General features: G+C 43.6%; 1 protein-coding gene across 2 annotated transcripts in view; it reads right to left on the reverse strand.

The window, feature by feature from the left end:
- crtc3 (CREB regulated transcription coactivator 3) overlaps positions 1–22,464 on the reverse strand; it is a 60,229-nt gene that overhangs the window by 14,820 nt on the left and 22,945 nt on the right. Inside the window, exons 5-7 of one of the 2 annotated variants that reach the window (XM_083759711.1) lie at positions 22,043–22,102; positions 8,995–9,057; positions 6,690–6,793 (exon numbers count right to left, since the gene is read on the reverse strand). In XM_083759711.1, coding sequence (XP_083615837.1) covers positions 6,690–6,793; positions 8,995–9,057; positions 22,043–22,102 — 227 coding nt within the window. The remainder of the gene's footprint in view (positions 1–6,689; positions 6,794–8,994; positions 9,058–22,042; positions 22,103–22,464) is intronic. The other variant, XM_083759712.1, reaches the window with a different exon arrangement.

The raw sequence follows: 22,464 nt of genomic DNA on the forward strand, positions 1-22,464 counted from the left end.
ATTATGGCACCTTTTTGCAATTACCTTTAAAAAAATGCTTCAAGTTATTGTAGGCATGTTGTAACTAACAATAAAGACAATAAAAATGAATACTCCTTCAAAATTTATATTTTACCCCCTTTTTAATACAATTTGATTTCATTGCCATTCCTTGTACTTGTAATGATACTGTAATCTGTAATGTTGACTGTGTATAGCTGACTGTCTTTTTTCCCCATTTCTATCTCTGGGACCCCAATTTATTTTTATTTCTATTGTAAAAATCAATGTAAATTTTGAGTGTATTTGGTTCCATTTTTGCACTCTGTTACAGACCGGCCCCACTTGGTTTACTTCCTAACTATCTATAATTTAGCTGGAACTCCCACTATGAGAACCACTGTCCTACACAGTGTGTGGGCACGCACACGCACGCACACACACACACACACACACACACACACACACACACACAATAGCATGCGAGCTGATAGGGGAAAACGTTCTTATTTAGCAGCCATATTAGCATGTTCTCTAGGCTCTAGTATCACATATTGCCAAAGTTAAACAGCACTGAACAACTGATCATTGTTAAGCAAAACGTTCACGGACGTTCTGCTTCTGCTTTTGCCCTGCCTGTGCCCACTTCAATGCGCTGCTGAGATTACACGCAGGTGGAACAAATTTGAGGAGCTAACGAGCAAGCTACTGCTAGTGTTCGTCGTAGCCTGCATGCAAACTCACAGATTCAGACATTGGGGAGCATTTTTTGTCATAGCCTACGACAAAAGAATAGACAGTGGCGGTGCTCACAAATACCATGTTTTGGGACCTGTTGATGAGCTCGCAGATTTCGCGGAGCGCATCGCAGCCACAGCACAGAGCAACTTGACGCTGTGTGTGTGTGTGTGTGTGTGTGTGTGTGTGGGGGGGGGGGGGGGGGAGACTGAAGTTGGGAGAGAGAGAGAGGTAGATGCGGAGCGCTCTGGTTACGTTCAAGACAATCGCGTGTTGTGTTTATACCGACCCGGTGTTTTGACTATTCGGTGATATATTTTCGGCCTATTTGAGCCGAAACCGAATAGGCCGAAAATACATTTTTAGCCATTTTCGGCCGAATATCTTCGGTGGCCGAATTTTCGGTGCATCCCTATATATAACCCATACAAATGTACCCCCAAATGGGTCTTGACCCACTGTTTGGGAAGCAGTGAGTTAGAGGATATTAAAGGTTCACCAGCTGTTTGAAATTATCTCCGACATATTAATCAGCCCTTTCAACAGAAACGGTCCCTTCAGCAAAAACAAACACTGCAATTATACTGTGCTGTTTCATAAACACAACATCTGGGCATTATCATGGATCACAGCCATAGAGTGCTGTGTGTGTGTGTGTGTAGGGGAGGGGTGACCACAGACAGGGTAGGAATAAAGAGAGGGCCATTGTTTTCCCATGCCACAAAGAAGCCCTTTCTCCTCTTCCACATAGCAGGGTCCGGATGCCAGATATGAACTCCTCCAACATCTCCCTTTTGTCTTTCTTCTTTGTTCCGGGTCTAACTCTGCTATTTAACCGTAACATTTCCTGTTCCTGTATATGCTTTTTGGGGGGGTGGCATTATCTCTGCCGGGAGATCATGCATTCACCTGTGTGTGTGTGTGTACATAGTGTATCAGACATACCAGTAGGTTTGAATACAACAAACCTACAGTATATCACTTTTCTTCCCTCCAGGCTATGGGATAAACATCCCCTGATGCTGTGGAGCGAAAGTCTATCCTGTCCCTCTGGCTTATGGGATCTATACTAATAAGTAGCCATATGGGATGTAACAGAACTAGCCAATCACAGACATGCACCTTCGCCCGTGCAAGTCAACATTAATTTATTTTACCACCAAACCATACATTATATATACAAACATGACAACTAGGCTGGAATAGCCACTCTACAATCTTGTAGTGTGTGTCGGCATTGCAGATCTGGTCTTTTCCAGGATGTGAAACCGGCACGCAACTAAATGAGAATGTGTCTCTCAGAGGCTGTCAGAAGGGGAGGACAGCCAACATGGTCCTGCTTCACCTCATCTGCCTTCAGGCTTGTGTCGCCGCCTTCATTTAGAAGGGATTTTTAGGTGGCCATAGTCAGGTCTATGGGGGGGGGGGGGGGGGTCAACATCTGGGAACTACATATGTGTTTTACCACTAGGTGGCGGCAGAAGTGTAGTTAAGCTGTGCCAGCCTTATTTCCTTGTTTGGCTCATTTTCAGTTCCGCTGTACAATTGCAAGGGTCGACTAACATTAGTATTAGCTCACGCTGTTTATCTTTCGCCAGAAATGTGTTTACATGTCGGGAGCAGAGTTGGGGTCCGTTACTCCAAAAAGTAATACACTACACATTACATATTACTTTTGAAAAAAGTAATGCCTTACATTACTTGATTACTCCCTGGAGAAAGTAACTAGTTCCACTACTCGTTGCATTACTTTTGCGTTACTCCATAACATTGTCACATCATTTACCACTTAACAAATCTTTATAATCCTAATAAGGAGGACATACACAAGATAGTTCTTTATGCTCTTTACCAGGTTGTGGAGGAATAAAACAAAATGGGCCTTTCCAAAACGGTGGTTCTCTTGACCTTGTAAAACTTTTTCTATGCAAACTTCTAATCAATTCTTCAATCAATCAAATCAAATATATTCAAATAAAAATAATGAGACAGAGAAATCAGTAGCCTATATGTTCACAGTGTTTATGATTATGATTTATGAGTTCCCTGCTCCATTGCTCATTAAATGTAGTTTTTCACGTCGGCATGTTTGGTTTATTCATCTCTGCATTAACTAACTAGCACACATTCTACAACAAACAAACCGACCCTCCCACTGGCAGTGTTACCAGGTTTTGGAGGAGAAACAAGCAGCCATGTCTATGAAAACAAGCCCAAAAGAAGCCTGACTAGGCTATTATAAAACAAGCCCAAAGTCGCTTATATAATAAGCGGACATGGCAACACCCCAACGTCTGCTCTGTCTCTGTGACAGTGGGAGACTGGCTCGCTGTGTGGAGCGGAGCAGTGCTGCTGCGGATATTTTAATACCGAGACGACGTAAATTACAGTTATGACACAAGCACTGTAGGCTATATCACAAAAACAAACGGACAATGATGTGTCCGGCCAGAGGTTGAGGTGGGAGGAGGACAGGTGGGTCTAAAACCGGACACCCTACGAGTCCACGACAGTAACGAAAAGTGCTGTGCTGCTGCTGATCTGACACCGGTTTGACATGTTCTAGTCCGCTGCCAGCGCACCATTACTGTTCATGTTCAACTCATCTCTGTTGTGTGCAAGTCCAAAGCAACACTGCTGAAAGCAGCCACATGACGCAAGTAACGAGTAACTGCAGCGCTACAGCGACCAGTAACTGTAATGTTATCAATTTGGAGGAGTAGTGTTGTTATATTACTTGTTACCGACCAAAGTAGTGTGATTACAGTAACGAAATATTCCGTTACTCGTTACACCCGATGCGACACAAAGTCACAAATGACATCCGAACATCGGATGAATCAGGATTACCATGGACAGCGAACGTTGAAACAGAGTTATGGGGCTTTGAAAATCCTGCTTTTAATCGAGGTAAATGGAGGGGCTTGCAAAGATCCCATAGCTGGTAATAACAGAAGAAGAGCTAAAGCCAGCGAGATGCCGTGGGTCTGATGTCATGACAGGTTTATTCGTTTTATAGTGGTCTGCCTGGTGACGCGAGGTTAGTAAAACAGTAGTTTTCAACCAGTGGTCTGGGGTCCACCAGTGGTCCTTGAGGTGGTTCCAGGTGGTCCCAGGAAACCACAACCGTAATAAGAACTACCCAAAAGAATTCCACACGATCATAATCTTAGGGCCTACGCAATAAAATAGAATTTCCTCGTAGGATAACAAAGGTATACAGACGCTAAATAGTCTCTGGAAAGTACACTCACATTTATTTAAAAAATCAGCAAAACTAAACAGCATGAAAGATTTTATTGGGTAGGCCCTAAAATTGTTAAAAAAAAAAAATCGTTCCAAGTAGTAATTTACTAGTTCCAAGTAAATTACCATCCGCTCCCGCCCGGATCATAAACCCAAAAAGGAATGCTTCCCAGGCTACTTCTACAGGCATACATACAGTACACTTCTGCTCTAGGCACAGAGGAAGAGGGCAACATTAATTAACAGTTTTAAAGCCAAGGAATAAAAACGAGTTTTAAGATGCGTTTTAAACAATATGTTGAACCAAATCTGTGTCGACACTATTTACAAGAAGGTTTTGAAATCAATCTCCTCATTGAGAGCAGGTTATATCATAGCATACTCTTGTGATTTTGGCAGTAAAAAGAAAAAGGTAAAATGGTGCATTTATATAGCGTCTTTATCCAAGGCATTTTACATAGATTGTGCATTACATTCACCCATTCACACACACATTCATACACCAATGACAGGGGAAACCATGCAAGGCACCAACCAGCATATCGGGAGCAATTTGGGGTTCAGTGTCTTGCTCAAGGACACTTCGACACTAACTCTGTAACATCACACACAGGTTCATACCCACACAGACACACAGTCAGTCCTACTACTCCAGTTTGATTTAAGGTGAGACAATTATCATTATACTACAGAAAAAGCGACGTCTAAGCATTGATTCCGTTTGCATTTGAAACTCACTTTGCCCGGAGCTTTAGCCAATATCCTGTTTAAACTTGCTGGCTAAACAAAGAGGGTAGTAATCCAGTGAAGGAGAAACGCCTCGATCCACCTCATGGTGGTCCAGATCGGAGATGTGATAAAGTTGACAACACGATCGCACACACTGCAAAATGTACCCACGGTTCATGCTCTCCATCGTCCGACACGTGTGAAAGGTGGTAAATGGATGGAGTGTGTTCTCTGTTAATGAGTGTCGGAGAGAGAGAAACACAAACACCATAAACTATGCCATGATCTCCAAGATATGAACACAATATAGAAGCACCGTGCGAACTGTACTGTACTGTTCCACTTTTAAATGTCACGTTTGGGACTGACCCGAATGGCAGTGTGCCACGTGGTCTCTGTCACTTGGGATCGAGTCCCTGGTTTGATTCCCTGCAGGCCGGACAAGTGTTAAGTTTGACAGCAAATGTTGGTGTCGTCAGACTTTTGAATAGGTTTTAGTCATATTTTTGCCCCATTAGCAAGGCTAATCAGTGAATAACACCTGCAGGGAAAACATGCATTTTCAGAAAACCTTCAGAAAAAGATGGTAGATTTTCATAGCATACAGAGATGAATGGTATCCAAAGAACAGCACACAAGGTCCGCTTTGGGAGCCATCAGCAGTAAGGTCAAGTAAACATGAGTCATTGTCAGTGGGCTGAACATGTCAGACCACCACTATGGTCTTTTAACTCATTAAGTGCTGGAGTTTCTCTAGAACAGGCCACAGCGTTTCTTTCTCATCTTTCAAAAACCACAGAATATTTTGTTCTGTGATGTAAACAGCAAATATCTCAAAGGAAAGAGGAGAGTCTCTTTAGTTATTGGCAGTTGAATACAGATTGTTTTCACCAAAAATGCTGTCTTGGAAGAGAAAGTAGAGATTTTTATTTTTTAAATCTAAAATACTATAATAAACCGTCTTGGTTTTGATCACGTTTGTCCTCTGATCTGGAAGCACTCGTTTCCACAGCCCGTGGCCACGAGTTAACAACTTCCCCTCAGATGAGGCTTCTCTGGGATGCATTTCCTGTACTGGCTGCTGAGTCCCATGCACTGCAGTCACACCACAAATAACTCTACCTGGTCCTGTTACTTTCATCTGAAAATAGATCCTCCCAACACTTGCACCGCACGGTCACTCGCACGCACACATGCATGCACGCACACACACACCTGACCTCGTCCTTTTGAAGGCGATCATCTAGCCCACATGATCTCCGATGCCTGGTGGCGTCAGAAAAAAACACAAATGGCTTCTCTCTGACCCCCCAAAAAATCACACCTGCGTGAAGTGAGTGGTGCAACTCCGTGTGGGGGTCCCTGGGGTGTCCCGGATGTTCCAGACCCAAAGGAACACGCCCAGGGTGCCGACCCGGGTTCCGGGGAGCCGAAACGGTAGAGAAAGGAGAGTTACCATGTGGGGGTCCCCGGGAACATCCAGACCCCCAGGAACGTGCCCAGGGGGCCGGGCCGATTCCAGAGAGCCAAACTTATGAAATATCAGTTTTTTGTGGAACGTATTATGGCCTTGGGATATAACTGTCAACTTATTGTCCTTGTATTTGGAAGTCTGGGGCATGTCCATAAACTTGTGCCCAGGGGTCTGCAATTGGGTGGATTGCAAAAGACAAATGCAAAAAGGTTGGCTAAATACTGTTCTGTCTCAGCTACTATGGGCAGTCTGTCTATCTGGAGAAGGCGTAGTTTAATTTATCCCATATATTCATATATCCTGTCTAGTAGTGTCAAGTAATAGTATGTCATCAATGTGCTATATTTTTTTCCCTCTGTGTTAAGCATGTGCAGCAGTTATATCTGGTTGGACCATATAATGTAACCTCATTTTGATCAGAGTTTATTGTATTGCGCCTCTTGTGTTGATCCAAATAAAATAATCCAAATGTGTGTGTGTGTGTGTGTGTGTGTGTGTGTGTGGTTGAATCACAACCTCTTACCATTACGCTGGGGGGGAACTCGACCCATTTGATGATTCATACCGAAGGGGTCCTGGGGATTGGTGTTCATGGCGCTTGTGTGGAGAGCAGAGTCTGAATTGGTTCTGTGACGGAGGAAGAGGAGGAAGAGAACAAAGCATCACGCTGTGCGTTTTCTAACATGGCAGCACCTTGGACAGAGACACAGCTTCATCATCAGGCTGGGGGGCAGGTCACTGTCACTGAGACATCATACTTTTTTGACCGCGGTCAAGATCATGGATTTCACAATGCCACGCCAGACTTCCCAGTCCTTCATTGCCATCCCCAATTCCTGCTTACTGATGCATGTGTCCCTAGCGATGACATCAGGGAACGACAGTTTTCTACCTCTGGTCTGCTTTGAGGCAGGATTCCAGAGAAGGGAAGTCATTGTGAACTCTGCCTGCCCTACCTACCTACCTAACTACTGAGAGCTGCAGGCCGCAGCTCACTGTTCATGTTTACAGCAAGTTTTTATGTAGTTTTAGTCGTAGTCTATTGAATAAAGTTGCATCCAGTTTGGCATATTTTAGTCATCTGAAAAGTTTTAGCTTTAGTCTAGTTTTAGTCAGCTCTAGTCTACAGTTGATTTTGTCGACAACAAAAAATACATTTTGGCAGGCCTTGACGACATCGAAAAGGCAGATTTTACACTTGGTTGCATTCTGAAAATAGTCGACCGACAAGCTCGACACCCGAGCGCAACCAAACAACTTCTTCTACACTAGTCCCTCCCTAACATTTTAGTCTAGTTTTTATTTGTTGATAAAATTGTCAATATATTTAGTTGTCATCATCATCATTTCAAGTTGTGAGCTTTTACAGCAGATCGGCCATTTTCTGGTTTCTTTTTTTCCCCCCAAACATTTTATCCCACTATTTTGTAACCCATTCTTTCACCCGGTGCCAATTGCCTAAGCTGTAATCCTAGGCACTACTCTCCCTCTGGCAACCTGGGGAGAGTCCCAAACTGAGCTCCTTCAATCCAAGAGGAGTGAGCAGGCTGCTTCTTATCATCTGAGAGAGGGGAGTTTCCCTGGTAGGACATAGCACGTGGAAGGAATTAGTTATTCCAACCAGGTCCTTTCCCCTCCATCAGGCGCCCCGACAGGCCAGGGGGAGGCAGTATAGAGACCATGATTACTGCATGTTTTTAGTGAGGGTACCTACCCTAGGGGACACGGGAAGAACATGCAAATTCCACACAGAAAGGCCCTTTTGCCAACCCCACCTAGGGTATTGACACTGATGACTCAGAAGATAGAACACGCCCCTAGCAGGAATCGAACCCGGGACCTTCTAGCTGTGAGGCGACAGCGCTTCCGACTGCGCCACCGCGCTCGCCGGTTCAAGTGGTTTCTAAACAACAGAGTGAGCTTGTTGTACGGCATCGAAAATGTGTATTCACACAGGAACGGTTCGGTTTCACAAACATGCTTTACAGATGTCCCACTTGGAAGAGAAGAGGAGATTGGAGGAGATAATTAATCAGATGTAGATCAGGAGCAGCCTTGTTGTTAGTTAGCTGCAAAGGAGGTGCTGGTTCTTCAAGCTGGGTTAGTGAGAAAATAACTATTCATCAGTGTTAAACGAATACTAAAATGAACAGGGGAAAAAAGAGAGAACAAGTACAGAGGAATAACAAACCATAAACACAAGTGTCTTGAGCTCAGACTGTGAGACTGTATTCCAGTACTTCAGAAGAGATGAAGACGTAAATAAGCTGTTAATGTGCAGATTTACTAAAGGATGGAAAATTATACATTAGTGTGGGCGTAGGGTTGGGATCCTTTATTCCGGTTCCTTAACGATTCCCTCTTAACGGTCCGATTCCTTAGTGGTTCCCTTTAACGAGGAGTTTAAAATTGACCCTTAGAATTCTGTAACTCTGAGAGGGTAAAAATGAAACCAGTTGGACCCTTACAGGTTAATTTGGTTGCATTTGTACCCTCTCAGAGTTATGGTGGTACTTGAAATTAAAAAGTTTGAGAACCACCGATATTGAAATTGTATAGCAGACATGAAGTCCACATAACCAGCTCTGACAGTGTGATAAATAAACGGTTCCTGAATCGGTTCCGGTTCCTTAAAGTTGAATCCGGTTCCTTCAGTTCCGGATCCCAACCCTAGGCATTCATGGGTTTAACGCACAAGTGCGTTGTAGTGCCCACAGTGCCCTGTGACTTCAGAGGCAGGCACGCACGCACACACAGACACACACACACACAAGAGAAAAGGTGTGAAAGTCAGATGGAGGGACTTGAGAAAGGGCTCGTGGGGTCACCTGTTGAGTTGGGACATTAATCTAAAGCCAGGGCGTTTCTCCTCAGTCCACGGCTGCTGTTCCCTTCAGTAGAGAAAGAGAGGAAAACACAAGACACACACGTTTAGTACGTACACACACACACACACACACACACACACACACACACACACACACACACACACACACACACACACACACACACACACGTCTGTCTGCTTTCTGAAGACAAGACACATGTTTAGTGGACACACCAGAGACACCCAGAGACACATCTGTCTGAGGACAAAAGACTACAGGCCCAGAAAAGAAAAACTTCCAAAAAGGACAATATACAGTAGTACAGTAGTGTAAAAATCCCACCAGTTTGAACTGATCGGTGCAGGGTGTGTGTGTGTGTGTGTGTGCATGTGTCAAGCCCTCCTCAATGTGTGTGTGTGTGTGTGTGTGTGTGTGTGTGTGTGTGTGTGTGTGTGTGTGTGTGTGTGTGTGTTTTTAGGCTGCTAAACAGTGCCACTTTAGGTCAGCCAGCGGTATTGTTCATACTCTAAACATACATAGGGACAGTACATTTCAATCAGTGGTTGAACAACATGATGTGGGGGAAACCAAAGCGGGGAACATTATGGACTTTAGTTCGATAATCGGGGTGTTTTTGGTTCGGCAACACGCCTACACCCGACAACATGAACATGATAAAAAATAAATAAGATAATAATTTGAATCAACAAACTTGGGTTAGGATTTAGGTTAAATGGCACCGCACAAATGCGAGGCGCTCTGCAGGGAACGGTTAGCCTCCGAGAGCGAAGTAATTAGCATAAACAACTGCTGTGAAGAGTCACTGTCATAGTAGCCAAAACACTGGAGACAGGGATGTGGGTGGGACGGGGGACGACGACTAAGTGGATTTATCTGGAACATTCAGATCACTTACACACCACTACACTACTCTCTCCACAATGAAATGGGTCCTCTGAATCAGTGTGTGTGTGTGTGTGTTCACTGACAAAAACTAAATAAAAACTAAGCTATGGTGACTAAATATATTGATAATTTCGTCAAAGTTGTGAGCTGGTAGATCTGCTATGTTTGGTTTAGAGACTTGGTTTACCGCAGGCTAAAAAAAAAGAACGAATCAAGTAAAGTGCAAAAAAAAACATTGATAAATTCCAGATATTATCAAAGTATTGTGAAGCACCCCTGGACTTGCGTCAAGGCACCCTAGGGTGCCACGGCACCGTACTTTGAGAAACCCTGCAGTAGGCTGCCTGTCATGCTACAGGGGACCACATGGGACCACATGGGAGTTAGCAGCATGATGTGCTGCTAGGTCTCTTTGACTCTTATCGAGTCAAATCAAAAAGAGGAAGTTATGTACAATGTGAGTCCGCCTCCATAACTTCATCTTGCTTTAATCACAGTGTCTGTCATTCAACGCTGATGTACTGTTCTAAATGTATCTCGCCGGGCAAGTGTAAAATCTAGGCAATACAATGCAGATGAGCTGTGGTACTCCACCCAGTGTAATATCTAGGCAATACAATGCAGATGAGCTGTGGTACTCCACCCAGTGTAATATCTAGGCAATACAATGCAGATGAGCTATGGTACGCAATCCAGTGTAATATCTAGGCAATACAATGTAGATGAGCTATGGTACACAACCCAGTGTAATATCTAGGCAATACAATGCAGTGTAGAGTGAAATCAGAGTACCACTGCTCCAGTTTTTCTCAGTTGCTTTCAACAGAATTGAAATTCTCAAAACTACTTGTTCAGCCATCACATACCGGTAATCTACCGTAATTTCCGGACTATAAGGCGCACCTGAATATAAGCCGCACCAGCCAAATTTAGGAAAAATCCCAAATATGTACATATACAAGCCGCACCGGACTATAAGCCGCAGGTGGCCCCCTAGTGGCCGTTACGTTAGCTCAGAGCCTTAGATGGCTCTGCGTTAGCTGTAAAAATCCATAGATTAGCCGCACCGTTGTATAAGCCGCAGGGTTCAAATCATGGGTAAAAAGTCGCAGCTTATAGTCCGGAAATTACGGTAGTCAAAAATAAAGTCTCATTCTTTTGAACACACTGTTAAAATATTGATCCACAATGTAGATATGCTATTTCTGGCGAAGACAGTTGGTGCTCCAAAACTGTGGAATGCACTTCCCATTGCAGTCAGAACTGCAGCATCACTCCCAATCTTCCGCCGTAGCCTGAAAACCCACCTTTTCAGACTCCATCATGGCCCATAGCACTTACCCTACCCCCTTAGATAGCATTTATGTTGCCTTAGATAGCATTTGATACAGACTTATAGCATGTTATGTAGACAGCACTATAAATGTATTGTATTTAGTCATAGCACGCCATAGTACATATGTATAGCATAGTAGTAAATATGTATAGTTTATATGTATATATAGTATTATATGTATAGTGTATGTATAGTTTCATTATATGTATGTATAGTTTCATTATATAGATATTCCACTGTTACTTTCTTAGCTTACGCATGTTTCATGATAAATGCTTTTATGTGATGTATTCCCATGCTTTTGTTCTTGCTTAAATGTAAGTCGCTCTGGATTAAGAGCGTCTGCTAAATGCCTAAATTGTAAATTGTAAATTGTGTAGATGGAAAAATAACTTGTCAAGTACAGTGCAACTCGGGTCCGTTTCATTTCGGGTATATGATCCGCTCGGGAGCGGATGATATCTTTAGGTCATGTTGTAGTATTGTTTTGTAGTCGACAGGCAGGAACAATCGAACAGAACTTCCTTTTCCCTCAAAACCGGAAGAATAACAATAAAAGCTCTCGTAGCCTGCAGCTTATATTGAGAAAAATCCGTTTGAGGGAAAAGGAAGTTCCGTTTGTTCCTGCCTGTCGACTACAAAATAATACAACATGACATAACGATATCATCCGCTCTCGACCGGATCATATACCCGAAATGAAATGGTGCCCAGGCTACTGGTATACACTATGATGAAAAGACATCACAGTCAGAGCAACGGGTGCAATACTTAGTTCCGACACTATTATTGGTCCGACAGACATTAGGACCTACCGCTAAGCCGAACTGCAAGCACGGGAGCAGCGCGTGTTCGAGCGGTAGTCTGACCATTGTTCCCGCATGTCGGACTATTGCTATGTCGGACTATTGCTCCATTGGAATTACGTATCATGATCCCAGAGCAACACCATCAGTATGTTGGAAAGAGAAAAATAAATATATAAAACAAGAATTGATGCAAATCAATGAATTACCAGCTGCTGCATTATATCTCCAGAATTGTGCTATTATATGACATGTATATATCTGTGTCTGTTTATGTGTGTGTGTGTGTGTGTGTGTGTGTGTGTGTGTGTTTGTGTGCGTATTTAATGTGTTGACATTAAATAGTTTGAAAACCACTGACACAGAAACATGGGTTTTTCAGAAAAATATAATTTTGCACACTTTTAGACCATGTCCATGGCCATCATATGGGCATATACAGTATGTACCCAGTGCAGTTATCGACAGAGGTAGTAGTTTGCAGCAGTAATTGTGTAGTTTTCGAAAGGACATCACATTAGTGAAGTGTCTTGTTTTTCTCCTAGAAGCCAATAAGGACAACCAATTGAGCCATTTGGACAGTCTCAGAGTTTGTTCTAGGGTCCTTTGGTTCCATTTTGTACTAGGCTACACTCACACTTACATAGTCCCCTGGACAGATCATGTTGTTGTTCACACACACACACACACACACACACACACACACACACACACACACACACACACACACACACACACACACACACACACACAGACACACAGATATATACATGTCATATAATAGCACAATTCTGGAGATATAATGCAGCAGCTGGTAATTAATTGATTTGCATCAATTCTTGTTTTTTTATTATATCAAAGTCCATGACCACTGCAATCATGGCTAATGGCTGGGCAGGCGCGTCACAGTGCGTGGCAGGTGAAATAGCCAATATGAACTGTCTAATCGTAATACTTAGGCACAAACCAACTATTGTCGAAGAACAATATTGATGTAACTAAGAGATTCGCTGAGTGAGCTATATTTTATATACAGAGATTTAGAAGGAATAAGCTAAATCGTGAGGCGACAATTCCTCCTCCTTCAGTCCAGTTTCTCTTCTCCTGAGGAGATCACACTGGAGTGGGCAGTGGCTTCCAGGCGTGCGCGTGTGTGTGTGCAATCAAAAGTACTCGGCAGTATGGTTGCCAGTGTTGCCAACTGTCGTGACAGAAATAAGCAAACCAGGCAAGCAACTGTGAATGAATCCACGTTAGGCTGGAAATATGCAGGCTTGGCAACACTCAGCAGAAAGATCTACCGGTCGACTACCAGTGTCGCAAGTTTTACAAGCCATTATTGACCTGCAGCCACTACGTGGCAGCTGGTAAATATGCACATGCAATATTCAACACTAGACACCCAGCAGTGCTCCGACTAGTGAAGGGAGATGTGTGTGAAGTGCAGCATTGAAAGGGAACACATCCGTTGTGATATATGGATGAGAATTGTTTCTGTTCTTTGACACTGGAGGTGTAGAAAAACTGCAATTCCATAGTCAACACAGGAAGGCAGTACTTACAGACTACTACAGTTACTTTGACAAGAGGGCTTTGACTATCTTGTTTGTAAACAATAACACAAGGACTCGCCATTCATGTAACCCATTATTGTGTGGTGCGTGCCGTTTGTAATAATCGTCTTTTAGAAATGCATTCTGTTTTGCAATTTGCGCTACTGACAAAAACTGTATTTAAAACATCTAAGATCAGGCAATTTGCGCAGGGAATTCTATTTATGACAGGCAGACATCAGCTGGGTGAAGCTGAAACTTAACTTCCACAGCAGGATTCATAAAAAAAAAGTCTACTGCAGAGGATGGGTTTTCAGATACAGTAAGTAGTACAATATGCCATACCTTTGAAATGTACTGGTTTACTTTTAATTTACTTTAACTGCAGCATTCATATAAAGGCTTTAGGGCCTGTCGATCTTTCATTTTCATCATTTCCCCGATCAGTATGAAATGCTATGCGGAAAAATCTTTACATCATCAGCCAGAACACAAATTCCACATCAAAGTAATTAATTCCACATCATTAAAGTGAATATGTATGAACAAACAACATATTTCATATTTAAATCATCCCTCGTCTCCTACACAGTAAAATAATCCAAGTCAGATTTACTGAAGACTAGAGTCCTAATCAAAGTTGCCAGTGGGCAGATAATATGTTCATGCAAGCTTAAAACGGTAAGCTTACACTAAATCTTCAGGACTAAAGGCAAATCCTTGGCTTTGTTTATCCCAGTTCAAACATGACACAAGCACACCCACACACACAGGTTTGGCTTTTTCCCCTGTACTGTAATTAACCCATTAAGACCTGAAGATGAACAGTTTTATGAAATGTTGCTAGCATATATCAGTGGCGCTCAAAACCTTTTCATGTCAAAGACCCCAAAATGATAACCTTTGGCCTCATCATATGTCAAAATATTTTGTTCCAGGGACCACCAGAAGCAAATATTTGATTTTAATATGATTGCTCATATCATAGCACATCACAGGTCACAGATCGCTGAAGCAATAGGATCCACCGGCTGTTACGGGTGTGTGTATGGTGATTGTGTGGCAGAGTGTGTGGGGGTTTTGTGTCAATTTATGTGTGGGTTTGGTGTGCGAGTATGGCGTGTTTGTGTGGCAGAATGTATGTGTGGGTTTGGTGTGTGTGTATGGCGTGATTGTGTGGCAGAATGTATGTGTGGGTTTGGTGTGTGAGTTGGAGTGTTCACTTCCAGGTGCTGAACGTCATCTGATTGCTGGCGGCCAATCACCCTCGCTTTTGGTGATTGGTTGGAGAAGACAGGAGAAGACTATTTAACTCATTTTGAGCGGGAACCCCTTTTGGTGTTAGCCGGGGCGCCTGATGGAGGGGAAAGGAACTGGTTGGAATAACGTGTTCCTTCCACACGCTACGTCCAACCAGGGAAACTCCCCCCTGTCAGGTGTAAAGGAGCAACTTGGACACTCAGGCATGAAGGAAGCATGAGTTCAAGTCGTTGCTCTCCCCTTGTCCCCCATATATGGGGACTAGGTTGGTGGAGGGTGTGTAGAGCCCAGGATCACATTAGATGATTGACACAGGGGTGAAAAATGGGTTACAAAATCGTGGGATAAAAGAAATATATAAAAAAAGATCTGTGAACACCTGTAGTCTCTGGCAGCACTGCTGTCCACCCACAAACACACTTTGTGTCAATTGAGTTATTTAGTATGTTTTGCTTTATCCTTATTAATGTCTTTCTCGCCCGCCTAGTGGCGAAAAATAAGACTTATGGGAACTCAGATTAAATGTTATATGACAAAGCACTGGGCCACAGAAGCCTGCTTTTTGTATGATGCCACATTTTGTTAGATTAACTTTGAGTAGAGAATAAGGGATGCACACACAGATCCGACGGACCAACGATCCGACATGCGGTGGAACATGTGCTGTTCCCGTGCTTGCGGTTATGGTGGGTTAGGGTTTGAGGTAGGCGGTCGCTGTTGGTCTATTGACACTCGGACCAATAGTATGTCAGAACCAAAGCCTGTACACGAGAATAATAGGGTTTGGTTGTCACTTTATTTTGTGTTTGTCAAGTTAGTGTTTAAAATTCAAGGTTAGGTTTAGTATGCTTTTGTTTATTTTCCTGAGTTGCTCCATGTGTCATTTATGGTTAAAGTCAATTTAATTCATATTTAATTCATGTCATGTACAGTAAATATCTTAAGTTGTTAATAAAATTGGATTTCACTCCCATTTACGTTGAGTCCCCTTTTTCCTCTACAAGGGGACATAACACCCCCCACCCCATGGCGATAAAAAGCACCACTCACTTTTTTAAGTTAGAAATCTAAACAGCAGTAGTACATTACTGTAATATATTAAGGCTAAAAGGAATGGACATGTTTCCAATGTGGTCCTATACATTAGGCTGCGGGAGTGATGGACTGGTGCAGACTGCACTGTGATTTTTAGTCTGGGGAAGTGATGGTATACACTGGTTGAAAAACTGTTATTTTATTAGAAACGGTGGTAAGCGAACCACCTGGGTAGGGAACTAATCTATCCCAGAATCCCACAGAAAATGTGGACATTTTAAGCTCTTGCCCCTCTGGAGGGCGTCCCATCCCCAGGGAGCTTTGTCCAACATCCTATCCCCAGAGAGGCTGGTGGGTGTATTAAGAGGAGGAGGGCGTGGGACTTAGATGAAGACTGTGACCCTGCTAATGACCTGCAACAGCTGTGCTCCGCAGGGACACATCCAGAGCTTCTACACTGACTGGACCCCAGACGAGACACTCTTTAACCAGACACGACACTCTTTAACCAGACATTGCTGGCTGATGAGACCAGACACTCTTTTAGGGGCAAGTCACGAGTTGACTCACGCTTATTGTGGCAAACATAATAATAGTTATGTTTTCACGATAATCAAAATATGCTTAAAACTTAAAGTGGCACTTTTGTTAACCAGTTGAAACAGCGCGTTGTGATGTGAGCTTGTAGATCTGCTGTAAATCTGGTATTTTTGACAAATCAATTTGTGTAGAGGGAAATAAGAGCATACCAAATTTGCTGAATTTGCAGCTCAACAAAAGCCAATTCCTCCTAGTGTATGACAGAGGACATTAAATTAAAATATCCACGATACAATTCTGACTCGCACGATGAGTGTTTTTAGCAAGATAAACAATTATCTTCCCATCCCTACACTCTTTAACCAGACAACCAGACACAGCTGATGCGTCAATGCGACCCATCATCCAGTGTTCACTGAAATCCCACGCCGATACACGGCCACATTCACTACTCTCTCCCCTTGGAAGGAACCACACGGCCACATTCACTACTCTCTCCTCTTGGAAGGAACCACACAGCCACATTCACTACTCTCTCCCCTTGGAAGGAACCACACAGCCACATTCACTACTCTCTCCCCTTGGAAGGAACCACACAGCCACATTCACTACTCTCTCCCCTTGGAAGGAACCACACAGCCACATTCACTACTCTCTCCCCTTGGAAGGAACCACACGGTCAAATTCAGCAGACTTAAAACACAAGGGATACGAAATCAAGACCCGACTCCGTTCAAAATAAGGTCACAAGTTCATATACATCCATTTATTAATGTGAGAAAATCTTAGCATTCATTTCCAGGGGGGGGCGGGTGGTGAAGAGAGAAGACATGCCTGGTCAATCCATAGAAATGATTAAATCTGAATGGCAGATGGTAGGCGGTCAGGGAGCAGTTAAGAGGCTGTGTGAACGGCTCAGTTTCCCTGCATATCTCTCATTCCTGACGATCCCAAGTCACTGTTCTGCTCCATCTCTGAGCTCACCACTGGAACTGCAGCCGTAAAGCTGTCACGAGTCAAGTCATTCCATCCAAAAGTATGACAGCGAAGGTACCGCATAAACAGCCACAAACACACACACAATACAATACACACGCGCACGCAGTGTGAATTGCAGGGACGGGATTAGGGAACCGGAATCAATACAGTATCGGAATCGTTGTGACTGAGAAAGAATTGACATTGTATGTATGCTTAGCAATTCCTATTATCAATGCTGGCTAATGTTTGTTTTTGTCATGTGTCAATGCTGATGAAAAGGAAAAGATAAGGAGGATTGTAATTTATGTTTGAACATTTATGTTCAAAACGTTATTAGGCAAACATACATGCCTTCTACACTGTGTCACTGACTATAAAAGCTATAAAACAGTTGAAAACCTGTGTAAAAAGTCTACTGTTTTTCTGCATTGCACAAAGAAGTTTTAGTTAAGTAATGTGATGTGAAAACAAAGTTTGACGATTCTGATCAGGAATCAAATTGGGAATCGATAGAGTCGCAAATAGTAGTACTATTTAAACTATAGTACTGGTATCAATATACTCATAAATTCCCATCCGTGCCCATCGCATGCTGCTTCCTGATCTGATCCCATCCACTCGCCTCATAGCGGTTAGCTTGATGTCAATCCTGAGTGCTTGAGAGGATAAACTGTGAGTGAAGAGAGAGAGCGAGAGAGCGAGAGAGCGAGAGAGAGAGAGAGAGAGAGATCAGGTCTCAGAGTGTCCTGTAGTTACTACAGGGTTAAGGGGATTTGTGGCTCTGTTCCAAGGCTGCCTGGTGGTGGTAATGCAGTGCAGATGTGGTCACTGGTCAGGGCTGTAAACACTTCCCGCCCAGCGCTCTCCCTAGAGCGACTGAACAAGATCTGCCTCTCGATGCAAGATATCTGCCTCTCCATGCAAGATATCTGCCTCTCCATGCAAGATATCTGCCTCTCCATGCAAGAGATCTGCCTCTCAATGCAAGATATCTGCCTCTCAATGCAAGATATCTGCCTCTCAATGCAAGATATCTGCCTCTCCATGCAAGATATCTGCTTTTCAATGCAAGATATCTGCCTCTCAATGCAAGAGATCTGCCTCTCAATGCAAGAGATCTGCCTCTCAATGCAAGAGATCTGTCTCTCAATGCAAGATATCTGCCTCTCCATGCAAGATATCTGCCTCTCAATGCAAGAGATGTGTTGCATTGTTCATCCCATGGACAAGTCAGAAGAGGACAGATTACAGTACTGCTGCCTGTCTGTTGCACTGTCCACTGGACTAGACGACAGATATTAATTTTTTTACACATCGTTCTCGTGTAAAGGGGTGTGAGAATGGTATTTGTCCAACAGCATTTTTCTAGCACATAACATTGCTTGATTCATACGTTTTCTAAGGGCATTGCCACACCATTGCCACATTTCTACCAGCGTTTTTACGCTGTATGGTTTATCCATACATTAAGTCAACAAAGCAACTACTACTAATACTTCATTTTGCCTACAATAGACATATTCGGCCTGATATTCACTGGAAATTGAATGGCCCCTCACTGGGAATTCTATAATAATGTCAGCCAAGTCTAGTCCAACTAGTCAACATTCACATTCATCCCTCGTTTGTTTCAGCTCTACAGTGCTGTTTCTTGTCTTTTTAAGTGCAATGCAAACATTATGTTCTGTAAATCACCATCCAACTATTAGGCATCAGTAGCGGACTAGCGGTCATACTGTCAGATTACAAGTGGAGAAAAGGATGGTCAATCCATTTCCTTAGGAACATGCTGATAAATGATTACACCAGCAGTAGCAGGTTCATTTTGTCGACTAAAATTATGACATAAAATGTTTGTCGACTACCTTTTTTCACTGATGAAAACTAAACAAAAACTACGCTATGATGACTAGAAAGTTAAACAAGACTAAATATTTTGACCAAGGAAGTTAAATGTGAGGGAGAGACTAGTGGAGAAGAGATCAAGCAGATCTAAAAGACATGACATTTTAGGTTTGGTTGCGCTGGTGTGTTGCGCTCAGAAAATAGCAGATCTACAAGCTCACAACACCAGCTCAGTGTCCTTGTGGTTAGAGTGTCCGCCCTGAGACTGGGAGGTTGGGGTTCAATCCCCGGGCGGGTCATACCAAAGACTGTAAAAATGGGAACCAATGCCTCCCTGCTTGACACTCAGCATCAAGGGTTGGATGTCCCTGCGACATACTAGCATCATGTCCAGGGGGTGTACTTGTACATCAAGCTGCCTCACGCTACAGAAACAAGAGATAGGCTCCTGCCCTATGGGCCTCATGGCTCGGCAAGGCTACTTACTTTACAAGCTCACAACCCGTCGCAACCATTTTCAACATGCAATCAACATGCAAGTGTAAAATCAGGCATTACGACGCCATCAAAGCCCGCCAAAATAACATTTTGCTAAAAATATGACTAAAATCATATGATATTTAGTTGCTAAAACAGATAATATCGGAGCACCAACGAACAGACAACAGACCCCAGTGTTTGCTGACAAAATTAACACTGACGAGCAGGCCAAAGAAGTGCACTGCCATGTCTCCAAGCCAAAGCCTTTAGTCAAGACAAGATCTCCAGGTCAGACGTAATAATATAAAGGAACAGACCGGAAACACATTCCGAACAGAACCTGGCCACACTCACTAAATGCTCAAATTAAACTGCAACAACCCAGAAAACAATCAAACTTCATCATCACTTGTAGCTCTGACGATAAGCAGATGGGTTGGATTTCCTCCAAGCCTTCTGGTTCTCGTCTCCCTCAGGGAGACAGTGGTTACTTTCCAGCCAAGGGAAACTTGTACATTATCGACTGCTTGTGACACAGTCTAGTGGAGCATAGCTCCAGCGATGAAGGGTGAAGTATATCCCTGTTGCACGCTGTGATGGAGCATAGCCAAGCCCCCAGAGCGGCTGGCCAACGTTGAAGCCCCGGAGCCCTACTGGTCAAAGCTGGTAATGCAGGTGGGTGAAATACATACACGAGCAGGAGAGCGAGGCGCTGGATCTTTGCTTTGTGAACGCCTGAGGTGACAGAGGAAGCACAAGAGCAGCGTGAGAGGAACTCTCATAGGAGCCAATCAATTATGTCGAGGCAACAGAGGTACTTCCGGCAGACTTCCAGGTGCTTCAAAACACCACTGAGCAACTTCCATTGAAACGAATAGCTGGGGGCGGGGCTGTCCGCTTTCTAGTTTATATATAACTATGAGCATAGCTCCAGCGTTGAAGGGTACTTATATCCCTGTTACACACTGTGAGGGCAATCTGCAGCAGGTTAGAGCGGGAGGTTCAGCTCGGCCTGCAGAGGCACGATGGAGCCAACACCGACCACACTGTGAGAGACGTATGGTGGGGAAGATAGAGGAGATACAGAGATCTCTCTCTCTGGTAGTGTTGATTTCGTGATTCCATCGCCCCGAAAAGTGTTCGTCGACTGCCTTTTTTCACTGATGAAAACTAAATAAAAAACAAATAAAAACTAAGCTATGATGACTAAAACTAAGACTAAATATATTGATAATTTCTTCAACAAATAAAGTAAGTAATATTCCAATGGGTAATGTGGCACATGGATCACAGGCACATTTTTTGGTAAAACATTTAACAGATTCTGTTTTTGAATGCTTTTCTAAATCATTTGAGAAGAACTGGGAACCTAGTCCTCCGTTTGCCACACTCACACTCACACTCACACTCACACTCTCTCTCACACACACACACACACACACACACACACACACACACACACACACACACACACACTTTGTACCCAGAAAACGAACCCTCTCACAGAGCACAAGGTCATGCTGTGATGTCTGCTTAGGAGGACGTTTGTGTCAGCCAAGCTGTTTCCTGCTGTCAACAATGACAGGAGGGGCGTGGAGCTCTCTCACTTTTACAAGCTGTTACTCTGTGTGTGTGTGTATGTATTCTGTGCTGCAACATGGAGGCCAGGCCAGGGACATGCTGCGTCTCTCAGCCCAGGCACTGCAGTTGGCGGGAGGGGAGAAGACAAGGCAGGGTGGCTGGCAGCCAGCCTCTTGTTTGGCCCCGCCTTTTATTGCAGGGCTATAATTCAGTCTGTCTCTAAACACACACAGAGGAAGAGCCTTTCACTGCTTACGCAGACTGCTCTAGAGAGGTACAGCCAGGCAGAACGGAGAAAAAGCGTATCCATATGTAGCGCGTAGCCTTAAGACAGTCTAGTGTTGTTTTTGACACACAGAACACATTTGTTTGATCAGGGCTAGGCTACCGTTATGTAATACTAACAATCATCTTTTGACCAAAAAGGCTGCCAAACTCCTTTCAGCATACACAGGTTAAGAAAGCAGCCTGATAAGTTAGAATACACCACAGGAATTTCAATGAAGACACACATAACACACATGCACAACTGCACATGTGTCCATCATGATCTGACACATTGGGACGTCACAGGAGTGGATATATTTCTGGTTTGAGATTGTCCACAGTGGCTGGTGTTCGGGTCCTAGAGTGATAATGACACAGGAAATGGAGGCCAGCAAGGAGAAACAGATTATATGCTACAGTTAATTGGTCTGAGGAAGAAAAAGAGAAAAATCACTCACCTTCTCCAGTTGTTGTCTGGGGGTGGGGACAGGTACACTGCTGCATATGGAGAGCTTTCAATGTGAGATTTAGTTAAGGGAAACAACAGTCACCATGACAATAACTAGACTAATAATGAATTGCATTTTTATAGAGCTTTTCAAAGTTCTCAAAGCGCTTTACAATGGTTCATTCATTCATGTATTGGGAGGTCCTCACTTCCCGCAATCACACACCAATGGTGGCAAGCTAGCACCGACTGACTCATTGGAGGCAATGTAGAGTTCAGTGTCTTGCCCAAGGACACTTTAACATGTAGACAGGAGGAGCCGGGATTCAAACCGCCAACCCACAGATCATTGGACGACGTACTCTACCTCCTGAGCCACAGCCCGGCTATGACATTGTTACTTTCACACAGACAGACACAGAGTTTAGAGCA

This window comes from Protomyctophum parallelum (assembly GCF_964188405.1).
Source record: "Protomyctophum parallelum genome assembly, chromosome: 2".
NCBI lineage: Eukaryota > Metazoa > Chordata > Actinopteri > Myctophiformes > Myctophidae > Protomyctophum > Protomyctophum parallelum.